A 12,295-nucleotide genomic window follows, 5' to 3' on the forward strand; every position below is an offset into this window, starting at 1 on the left:
AGGCTTTAACAATAAAAATACTCATTAATAATGGGGGATTTCAATTATCCATATATTGACTGGGCATTTGTTACCTCAGGGCAGGATGCAGAGATAAAGCTTTTAGACACCTTTACAGGACTGCTCCACACAAGAGGAGAGACAATTCTTGAGTTAGTCCTAAGTGGAGCACAGGATCTGATCCAGGAGGTGAATAAAGCTGGACCACTTGGAAATAGTGACCACGGTATAAATAAATTTAACATCCTTGCGGTGTGTGGGGGAAAAAAACCCATCACAACAGCCTAGCACATGGTATTTTAATTCAGAAAAAGGAACTATACAAAACATGAGGAAGCTAGTTGAATAGAAATTAAAAGGTATATTGCCAAAGAGAAATCTCTGCAAGCTGTGATGGACTAGGGGGAGTGCATGTGTGAGTCAGGCTGGATGTCTGAGGCAAGCAGCAGCTCCCAGTGGCTAAGGATGACCCTGGGGCTACAACTGGCAGGTAACACCTCTGCCCTGAAGAAAGAGGAGGGAGGAGCTGAGCTGGTTTTTGAATCGGGGGCGGCAGTTAGAAAGCTAGGGAAAGAGGAGCTGGAAGGCAGCCAGCCGAAGGAGGGGGAAAGCTACACCCCAGAGGGGCACCCCTTGGGGCCTTCTCCCCAGGTCAGGTTGGAAGGACTGTCTCTGGCTGCTGTACTGTCGCTTCTGTAAGAAACTGGGCATCTGTTGCCTAATAAACCTCCTGTTGTACCTGCTGAGTGAAAGTCACTCCTGCCAGCGGACGGGGTGCAGTGCAGGGGGACCCCTGAACCCCATCACACAAGCTGCATGGAAAATTTTCAATGGCACCATCATAGAGGCCCAACTTAAATGTACACCCCCAAATTAATATAGTAAGAGAAGATGAAAAGTGCTACTGTGGCTTAACAACAAAGTAAAAGAAGCAGTTCGAGATAAAAAGGCATTGTTTAAAAAGTGTCAGTTAAATCCTAATACGAAAATTAGAAAGGAACATAAACTCTGGCATATGAAGAGTAAAATATGTAATTAGGAAGGCCAAACAAGAACCTGAAAAACAGCTAGCCAAAAACTCAAAAGTAATAGCAGTTTAATTTTAAAGTACATCCGAAGCATGAAGCCTGTTAAACAACCAGCGGGGTATCTGGATAATCCAGATGCCACAGGAGCACTCGGAGATAAAAAAGCTATTGTGGAGTAACTAAATGAGTTCTTTGCATCCGTCTTCTTGGTTTAGGATGTGAGAGAGAGATTTCCAGACCTTAGCCTTTCTTCAGGTGACAAATTTGAGCTGTCCCAGACTGAGGTGTCATTAGAAATACTTTTGGGGAAAAAAAATGATAAACTAAACAGTAATAAGGCACAAGGAACAGATGTTATTCACTCAAGAGTTCTGAAAAAAGTCAAATATGAAATTGCAGAACTACTAACTGTGGTTTGTAACCTACCCTTTAAATTAGCTTTAAAACAAAGAAAGAAAGTACTCACACAACAGCACTGTCAACCTGTGACTGGGGGGAGGAATAGTTCAGTGGTTAGGACATTGGCTTTGTAAACACAGTGTTGTAAAATTAGTCCTTGAAGGGGCTTTTTAAGGGTCTAGGCAGGTTAGTTTAAAAAAAATTGGTCAGGGATGGTGACAGGTCCTGTTGTAAGGGCAGGGGATTGGGCTTAATGACCTCTCAAGGTTCCTTCCAGCTCCAGGAGATACGCATATCTCCATCCTGATCAACAAGAAGTCCTGTGGCACCTTATAGACTAACAGATATTTTGGAGCATAAGCTCTCACGGGCAAAGACCCGCTTCATCAGATGCAACATCTGATGAAGTTGGTCTTTGCCCACGAAAGCTTATGCTCCAAAATACCTGTTAGTTTATAAGGTGCCACAGGACTTCTTGTTGTTCTCGAAGATACAGACTAACGTGGCTACCTCTCTGATACATATCTCCATCCTGTGGAACTCCTTGCCAGAGGACCTGGTGAAGGTCAAGTTTATAACAGGATTCAAAACAGCTAGATAAATTCATGGTGGGCAAGTTCATCAGCGACTATTGGGCAGGATGGGCAGGGATGCTGTCTCTAGCATCAGTTTGTCTGAAGCTGGAAATAGGCATCAGGATATGGATCACTTGATGATTACTTATTTGGTTCATTCCCTCTGGAGCCACTGCCAGAAGACAGAATACTGGGTTAGGTGGACCTCTGGCCTGAACCAGTATGGCTGCTCTTAAGCTCTTGTGTAATAAATGTTGAGAACTGAGAGAAGTAACTAGAGGTGTCCCCTAGCAGTCTGTAATGGGACCAGTGCTGTTCAACACATTCATAAATGATCTGGCAAAATTTGCAATGATACAAAATGTATTCAAGATGATTAAGTCCAAATCAGACATGCAAAGAGTTACAACATGATTTCACAAAACCAGGTGACCGGGCAACACAAGGGCAGGTGGAACTCCATGGTGATAAATGCTGAATAATACACATGGCAAAATATAATCCCAAATATACATACAAAATGATAGAGTCTAAATTAGCTGAACCCGTTAATAAAGAAATCTATTTGTCTGAAAATATCTGTTCCATGTTTAGTGCCGATGAAAAAAAGCCCTAATAGAAATTGGGACTTATTACAAAAGGGATAGATAAGACAGAAAGGCTACGTCTACACGTGAAGCCTACATCGAAATAGCTTATTTCGATGTAGCAACATCGAAAGAACGTCTACACGTCGTCCAGGGCTCGCAACGTCGATGTTCAACTTCAACGTTGCACAGCACCACATCGAAATAGGCGCTGCGAGGGAACGTCTACACGCCAAAGTAGCACACATCGAAATAAGAGTGCCAGGCACAGCTGCAGACAGGGTCACAGGGCGGACTCAACAGCAAGCCGCTCCCTTAAAGGGCCCCTCCCAGACACAGTTGCACTAAACAACACAAGATACACAGAGCCGACAACTGGTTGCAGACCCTGTGCATGCAGCATGGATCCCCAGCTGCCGCAGCAGCAGCCAGAAGCCCTGGGCTAAGGGCTGCTGCCCACGGTGACCATAGAGCCCCGCAGGGGCTGGAGAGAGAGCGTCTTTCAACCCCTCAGCTGATGGCTGCCATGGCGGACCCCGCTATTTCGAAGTTGTGGGACGCGCAACAACTACACGGTCCCTACTTCGACGTTGAACGTTGAAGTAGGGCGCTATTCCTATCCCCTCATGGGGTTAGCGACTTTGACGTCTCGCCGCCTAACGTCGAAGTTAACTTCGAAATAGCGCCCGATGCGTGTAGCCGTGACGGGCGCTATTTCGAAGTTAGTGCCTCTACTTCGAAGTAGCGTGCACGTGTAGACACGGCTAAAATGTGTTATTGCCTCTATATAAAAATTTACATCCACATATTGAATACATTTGTTCACCCCATCTCACAAATGATATATTGGATTTAGAGAAGGTACAGAGAGGGGAGCAGAAGTTATTAGAAGAACTGAACACATTCCTTATGAAGAAAGATTAAAAAAGACTGGGACTTTTCAGTTTGGAAAAGAGATGATTAAGGGGGAGATATGGCAGAGGTCTATAAAATAATAAATGATGTGCAAATATTGAATAAGGAACTGTTATTTACTCCTTCAGATAACACAAGAACTAAGAGTCAGTCAATAAATTATTAGGCAGCACATTTAAAACAAAAGAAATTATTTCTTCAGAGCCAATCTGTGGAAATCTTTGTGGGGGGGTGGACGGGGGTGGCGTGTTGTGAAGGCCAAGACTATAGCAAGTTCAAAAGAGAAATAGATAAGTCCATGGAGAATAGATCCCTCTATGGATATTAGCCAGTGTGGGAAGAGATCCAACAACATGTTCTGCATGTCCCTCACCTCCGTTGCCATAAGGTGGAAATGGGTGATGGGATGTTGTATTCATTCCTTCTGAAGCACCTGGTATAGGCTACTGTCAGAAGATAAGGTATCGGGATAGATGGACCTCGGGTCTACCCCATATGGTCATTCTGATGTTCTTACATAAAACCCAGATGTATGCACCTCTACTGTACCCACTAGACTGCATTCACCTCCCAGAGCCGAGCTAGAAACCAGGACTTCTGATGAAGTCTCTCTAAGCAAAGCTAGTAACAAAGAATATATATGAAAATTGTAAACTTAGCAGCGTCACCTACACGATTTGCCATATGGGGTGCATCTACACTAGCTGGCTACTTCGAAGTAGCTGGCACAACGTCGAAATAGCACGCGTCGCGTCTACACGCGCCGTGTGCTATTTCGACGTTGAAAGCAACATTAGGCAGTGAGACGTCGAAATCACTATTCCCATCCGAAGATGGGAATAGCGCCCAACTTCGACGTTCAACGTCGAAGTAGGGTGTGTGTAAACGATCTGCGTCTTGCTACTTCGAAATAGCGGGGTCCTCCATGGCGGCCATAGTTGAGGGGTTGAGAGACGCTCTGTCGAGCCCCTGCGGGGCTCTATGATCACCGCGTGCAGCAGCCCATAGCCCAGGGCTTCTGGCTGCTGCTGCTGCAGCTGGGGGGGGTCCGTGCTGCATGCACAGGGTCTGCAACCAGTTGTCGGCTCTGTGGATCTCGTGCTGTGCTGGGCAAGTGTGTCTGGGAGGGGCCCTTTAAAGGAGCAGCTTGGGGCTTTGCTGGCCCCTTATTTCGACAGGGAGCGCTTGTGCATGTGGATGCTCTGCATTTCCTTCCAGGACGGCTCCTTTCAATGTTCCCTGTCGCTACTTCGATGCTGAACGTCGATGGCACCAGCCCTGGAGGACGTGTAGATGATACGCATCGAAGTAGCCTATTTTGATGTCCTAACTTTGAAATAGGCTACTTCGACGTAGTGTGCTAGTGTAGATGTAGCCATGACAACAGAACATGCTCTTATTAGAGTTGAGCTGGTCAACTATATGTCTTTCTTTTGTATTGGAATTAGGTACAAGGCTCTTGCTAGCTAACTGCCAAATTATCTGCTAGAAAACTAGACTTTACAAGTGCCTAAATATCTCCTGCAATCACCGTTAAATTTGCATCCTCCCCACCCAAACAAAATCAGAAATGGTGCCCTTAGGCAGGGAGATACCTCTCCCCACTGTTGTCCTGAGCCCCTTTGTGGGCTTAACGGGAAGCTGTGCAACTGCACAGCTTAGGAGGAACTTGGTTCAGAGGGCTCTGCGTGTTGCCCCACCTGCCCTGTGGGCACTGCTCCTGAAACTCCCACCGGCCATAGTTCTCAGACAATGGGAGCTCCAGACTCAGTGCTCAGGTTGTGGGCAGTACTTCAAACCCTGCTCCCCAATACCCTGCCACTCTCCGGGGCTGCAGGGAGGTGGCAGCTACTTCCAGGATTGGTGCATTGCCTAGGCAGGCAGGGAGCCTGACTTAGCCCCACTACTCTTCGAGACTTTTAGTGGCCTAAAATCTCTTGGATTGGATTCAGCAGCCTCTGGGAGATAGAGCCCAATTCCAGGAGACTTCTGGTGAAACCAGGAGGGTTGACAACTCTAGGCCCCACTGAAGTTAAGAGTTTTGCCATTGACTTCAATGGAGCTCGGATTTCACTCCTACTTTCTGAAGCCTAGATCTTTCAAAGAATTCAGGTGTCTAAATTGCACTGAAGTCAATGGGATTTAGGGGCCAAAATAACTTGGAGGACCTTGGTCTAGAAGTCTTCAGTACAGCAATGGCCACAAGAAACTGTTCAACTATATTAATTCCTGTCATAAAATACTACAAAGGGACATCTAAGAGTGGCCATTTATATTTACAGTTCAGCCCATAAGACAACTAAATGGTAGGTTGGTAACCTCAGCACCTGCAGTTTCCAAGTATTCCTCTATCAAGTACAGGTAAATACAGGGGAATAGGAAGATATTGATGGAGGTGTCCTTTTCTGATGTAAATCTGACAAGTTTGGAAGGGCCATCATTGTATGTTAATCAACACAGAAGATTTTCACTTTGATTTTCCCTATGACAGCACAGATACAGCAAAACTCAGCAATACTTAGATAATATTAGGAAGTCCGGCTAAGAAAGGGAACCTGCTGCAGTTATACACACATAAGGAGTAGGTTAACTAACATGTGCCATTAGCTAGTGCCTGGTTGTTACAGTATTCAGGCTATTTCCTATAGTACCTAATCTTTTAGGCTACACTCCCTCTCCCCATTTTTACTTGCATCAGAGACAGAAGCTTTAAGTGGAGAAGTCCAGCCAGGAAGAAAGGCAAATATCTCCTCCTGTAACTAGCTAATGAACCCCAGGTAGCAGATCACAAGGATCACAAGGAAATAGAGACCATCTGGCAGAGACTCAGATAGCATGGGGATGAGAGTGATGTAAAACTCAACTGATAACTTAAGACAGGACCAGTGAGCTCTGGAATGCTAGATCTCTCCTCAGTGCAGAAATGGAAGGAGCATCAGGAAGTCATAAATGGATCTTTGAGCCTTTTTCCTAAGGACCCCAGAAAGAGCTAGTCAGTCAAGGGCTGCTCTTATCCCATTAGCATAGGGTTCCTCACCCAACCACACACTGCTTCCTTCCTCCCCAATGCAGGGTGAGGCAGCTGGCACAGGGGCTGCCTCCATTATCTTTCTGCCAGCAGTGAGTGATTATGCCATGGAAAATTCCCTGATGACCATTTAAGGACAACATCTGGCCCTTCTGCAGTGCAGGATCTTAGATGAAAATTGGACCCAAAATACTTAGGGAACCTGCCTGCCAGGTTAGGGGGAGAAATACAATTTTGCATCATTAAAATTTATTGCACAATAGGCCATTAAAATACATAAATGTCGACTGAGGATTCTCTGAAATACACAAGCCGCCAACTGTGATGGCAAGTGACGAGGTGGTGTGTTCTTCCCATGCCACAGCCGTGAGTAATGATGAGTCACCGAGATGCATTCCAAGGGGATGACAAGGACAGATGTCCTGCAGCTGCCACTTGCAAGCTCTCCCACCCCGCAGCTCAGCTGGAAGCACAGCAAGTTCACTTCAGCTGAAGCTAATTGACTTTCTTAGTCTGTATCTTTGCAAATGCTGCTTCCTGGCTTCAGCTAAGCTTGGCACAGTTGTAAGGACTAAAGACTACAGTTTCTATCCAAGAGAGTTAACCAAAAAAAGGAGCAAATTGTTTTCACAGTGCTGCTTCAAAGGATGGCTGCCAGTGAATGACTTTGATATGGCCCATACAAATCCTGGTTGAAACAAGTCATTACCAGTCTTGCATACTCCTTTATACATGACTAGAGAGAGTAACCTTTTACTCCCCTGATTGTTCACCATGACTAAAAGGTTGGCTTCAAACAAGAATGTAGGTCAATGCAATGCTCTGCAAAGATGTAACTGATTTTAGTACTCACAATACTCGATGCCCAAGACAATGTCCTTAAAGTAGAGGCGAGCCTGCTCTTCAGTGAAGGGCTGGTTGGTTGGTACTTCCATGACAGGTCTGAAAGGGTAAAGGAAAAATTACCAAGGAGTGCGGTCTAGCAGTTAGAGCAGCCAGCTAGCAAACACAGCCCTTGGGTTCTACTTCTGTCTGTGAGCCTGCCTGACTGAGCAAATCACTGGGACCAGATTTACAAACGTACTCAGCAAACAAAACGGGCCAGATTTTCAAAACAGCTCAGCTTCCATTCACATGCCTACATATCTGTCAGATTTTAAAAACTGCTCATCATCTGGCAATACCCATTCTGATACCTAGTGCCAGATTTTCATAAGACCCAGAAGGCCGAGCTCTTTGGAAATTCTGGCCATTTGCTTTGGTGTCAACCTGGGAGTTGAGCTCTTTAGAAAACCTGACCCCAAGGACTGACCCATTTTTCAGAGGACTGAGCACCCACAACCCCAGTGGAGAGCAATGAGAGCTGGGCACACTCAGCACTCCTAAAAATCAGGCCCGCACGGTCTCTTTCCCCATCTGTAAAATCAGGCTAATACAGTGAACCCTCACTTTACACGTTTTCAGGTTGCACATAACTCACTTTAGCACAAACTTCATACAACTTGAAGAGGCATGCCTGTCAGCCTGCTTAGATTCCCAAAGCTGCAGGCAGATAGGCAAGCTAAGAGCCCCTTTCCCTTCCTTCCCAGAGCAGCACGAGGACTGCTCTCGGAAGGTAGGGAGAAGGCTTTTAGCTCACCTAGCTGCCTGCCCCTGCGGGCAGCCAGGTGGCTAAAATCCCCTTCCCAGAGCGGCACTGCTGTCAGGCTAAAACCCCCTTGCCCCCTCCCAGGCTTAGCTCTCCCGTGGCCCTGGCTCAGCCCCAGCCTTTGGCACACTACAGCCCCGCACGGGGCACAGGCTCTAGCCCCCTGCCCACCTCCCTCCCCAGATCCTGCTCCAACCCCTGCACACCCCAGCTCACTCCCACCCGCTCTGGCAGCCCTTAACCAACCCAGACTTAAGACCCCCAACCCCAACTCACCACCCAAGCCCCCCGACTTACCCGAAATTTGGGATATAGGAGGCTTGCGTGCAACGCAACCCTCGTGTATCCTGGGGGACTACTGTACCTACCCCAACGTGAAACACTGACAATCAGGGAAGAAAAGTGTTACAAAAATACAAAACTATTACTGTATCACTAATTAAAGAATTATGCCACAGCCATTCCTATCAGTCTCTGAGAACAAAGCTGCTGTTGGTGTATTGCCCTATGGCCTTTGCACGCACCATACAACTGGCACATGACTTGCATATCAAAAGTCGCTTTCCTAGGGCCTGATTCTGATTTGACACCATGCTAGTTAGGATTTGTTCCTCAAGCAAATGGCACTAAAATCAGTGTCATCCAGGTACCAAAGAGCCCAGACTCAGTGCTAAATGTTTTTCCTGCAGAGTATGGCACTAACACGAAGATATTTGATACATCACTTCAGCTGTTCTTAAAACCATGTTTTGCTGTTCAAGGTTCAGTGCAACCAGGAAAAATGTCTCGGGAATCAGAAGATTGAAAGCTCCCTTTAACCCCACCCTTGAGACCCCCCTTTTTGTCTTCATTATTAATGGACAGGTATTATTTCTTAAGTGACCCTCCTGACCACAGCTGCGAACCAAGCGTAAATGATAATTGAGGCCCTGGTGCTACATGCTGCTTAACACTGAGAGGTAAGACGTACACTCAGTTCCTAATGACGATAATGGGAGGTGATGATACTTTTGCATCTTGCAGGATTGCGCCTGATTCTGTAAGGTGTTTGGCACTCTGACATCAATGCAGCAAAGCAGTCTTTAACTTGAATCCTGTGAGCATTCCCACAGACTTCAAGGGATTTAATAAGCATGTGCTTAAATGCTGTGCTGGATCTGAGCCAGAGTTCTCAGCATCTCGCAGGACTGAGCCCTCATTGAGAACTGAGGCGCAATGGAATGTCAGCAAAAAAAAGGTCTCCAGCAGTGACCCCCTCTTTTGACCACCCTGTGCATTCCTCACGGAGCTAAGGGGAGCTGGCACACTGCAATCTCTCCTGTCAGAAAACAACTATCTGCCTTTTTAGCCACCTATTTCCTTCAATACAATATCATAATGTTGTTTCTGCTTTTGTCATCAATTTCCAGCTTCCTCCCCCATCGTGTGGCAACATTTACATGTTGCTGAATCCTGTGAGGCGCAAGGGGAGCAAGCGGCAGGACAGCCAATGAAGTATAATTACCATCTGCTAGAGGCAGAATGGCTGCTCCAAAAGGGTGGCACAGCCACCTCCTGGCTGCAGCTGTTTACAATGGCTTTCCCCGAGTGGTGCGGAGACTCCGGGAGATTTTTCTTTCCCAAAGAAACAATTGTTGTCCTGACCGATAAGACCCTCCTTGCCTTGCATCCTGTCACCATTATCCTATCAGAGATGACAGCCCAGAAAAGGGTGATAAAGAAATAAAATGTGTGTGATCTCTGCCGACTTAGCTCTCCTAATCCTTCTTCCTGCTTTTCAGAATTGCAGACCCATTCCAAGTGCAAATAAAGTCAAAGCAAAGGCTCCCAGCAACTACCTTAGGAGCTGGCCCTTGCCCTAAATCAAGAATGGGAGGGAAGTTTGGAAAGAGGAGCTTCTGGGTTTGTCTACACTGCAAAATGAATATCCAGTCATAGCATGGCTAAGCAAGTGGGTCTTACCCATGAAAGCTCATGACCTAATAAATGTGTTAGTCACTAGGATGCTACATGACTGCTTGTTATTTATAAAGCATATCTGTGTCAGCTTTAATCTAGCAGGGAGCCTAGATACATACTCTCATTGCTAACCCATGCTACGATCTCTACCTCACTACTCTAATCTGTGCTAGTTAGGTTAAAACTAACATGGGTATGCCTACCTATGTTATAATCAGACCTTCCTTCTGCAGTATACCTATAGCCACAAGATTTAACCTGCTCTTCGTGTCTTGTACCATTTCTTCTGTTTAGCTCCAAACCAGAAGTAACAGGTCCTGGAGAGTCTTAAGTCTCAGTCCTGCCTTGAAATGAATGGTAGATGAGGGTGCTCAGTACCTCGTAATATTATCTCTTAGGATCCAAGCTGATGTTCCCTGAAATCAATGAGGGGGTTCTGCTGATCCTGATCAAGGGGTCCAAAGCCAAATGAAGTCAATGGAAAGACAATCATTGCCTTCACTGGTGGCTAAGGGTGGGATTTTCAAAAGTGCTCACGACTGTCCCTACTCTCATATCATTGAAGGCTTGTGGGAGTTTCACCACTGGCTTCACATGGAGCAGAGTGAGGCCAACACCAAGTGCTCTAAACTACACAACACAATAGACTCTGTTCAGGAAAAGGATACCTTTAAATTGACATAGATAGTACACTGCTTTTCATCCTCTGCTAGACAAGGCCTAAAACTATAACCCCCACCATTATAAAAGCATTACTAACAACAATCCTGACACACCCAGGGACACATGAATAGGCAGTGACATTGCAAAATTGTATTGGGACCTTATAGCTGAGTGGTTTTGGTCGAGTCAGGATTCCAGGCCGCATTTCTGTCTGGCAGCTTCTTGTACTCTGGAAGGCACTTTCCGCCATCACCTCTACTGATCTGGAGCAGAAAACTCAAGTGATGGTCACTTCTTACTCTGTGATGGTCACCCTTTGTTTGTTGACATAACTACTATTGCGTCACACTGAAAATGGTGTGTCACATGCACATCAAACTGTGTCTGAGCTAGCATGCCAAAATTCTCACTTGCTTTGGCTCCTGTTGGAGGAAAGGATACTGGACTAGATGGAACATTGGTGTAACCCACTATGGACTTTCCTATATTTGAGGACCCAGCCAAAAGAAAAGCAGAGAATTAATCAAAATCAAAAGAATTAAAAGTGAGAGAATAAAGCATTGAGACCCAGGAGAACCAAAAGTAAAGCAGCAAGGAAGGAAAAAAGGTCTTGTAATTAAGGCACCAGACTACGACGCAGATGTGTTCAACTGCTCACTGGGATAGCACCTCTGTACTTCCATTCCCCTGTCCTAAACATGTCTTATTTATTAAGATTGTAAACTCTGCTGAAAACTGGATCTATCCCAAAGGCCTGGGCAATGTTATGTGTGGAGGTGGAAAAGCTCCTGCTTTTATAAGAGATCTCTCAAATAATTCGGGGGAGGGAGAATTCAATAGTGATTTATGAAAGGTTAGACACTGCTGAGTAAATGAGCGAAAGGGACTCTTGGGAAGTGTACTTTATACATCGACATCCCGGAACAAGCTCTAAGGTGGGAGTACTTTAATTTACACGAAAAATTTCTTCTGGCCACTTGGCATGTAAGTTTCATTAAGTCAGACTCCTGTCACCAGATTCTCAAAGCAGTGGTGCCAGTGTAAATCTGCAGTGACAACAAAATCTATAGAGTCTCTGCAGATTTTCAGTGGTGTAACTGCAGTCAGAACCTGTCTTCTTTGCACTCACTTACCCCATGTCTACACTGCACTTTAGTATGCTGAAACTTCTGGCTCACAGATGTGAAAGAACATCCCTCCCCCTGAGCGCAGCAAGTTAACAGACTGTAACGTGTCAGTGTTAGGCCCGCCAGGAGGTGGGAGGGGGGCAAAAGAGGCAGTTGCCTCTGGCCCTCGTGTTTCAAAATGGCCCAGAGCTCCACTTGCTGCTGCTGCTGCTGCTGCTACTTTAGCAGTGATGGTGGCCAGAGCTCTGTGCCCCTCTGAAGTGCCACAACAGTGCTGCTCGGCCCACTCTGTGCAGCTGTGTGTGTGTGTTGGGGGGAACGCTGTGGTCCCAGCAGTGCTAGGGGCTCACTGCCCTAAGCCCTGCC

The 12,295-nt window shown here is 46.1% G+C and overlaps 1 protein-coding gene across 3 annotated transcripts in view; it reads right to left on the bottom strand.

The window, feature by feature from the left end:
• Positions 1 to 12,295, bottom strand: part of CAMKK1 (calcium/calmodulin dependent protein kinase kinase 1) — a 229,187-nt gene that overhangs the window by 70,409 nt on the left and 146,483 nt on the right. For all 3 annotated transcript variants that reach the window (XM_075013387.1, XM_075013386.1, XM_075013388.1), the window contains one exon: positions 7,386 to 7,474. In XM_075013387.1, coding sequence (XP_074869488.1) covers positions 7,386 to 7,474 — 89 coding nt within the window. The remainder of the gene's footprint in view (positions 1 to 7,385; positions 7,475 to 12,295) is intronic.

This window comes from Carettochelys insculpta, chromosome 19 (genome assembly GCF_033958435.1).
Source record: "Carettochelys insculpta isolate YL-2023 chromosome 19, ASM3395843v1, whole genome shotgun sequence".
In the NCBI taxonomy this organism is placed as follows: domain Eukaryota; kingdom Metazoa; phylum Chordata; order Testudines; family Carettochelyidae; genus Carettochelys; species Carettochelys insculpta.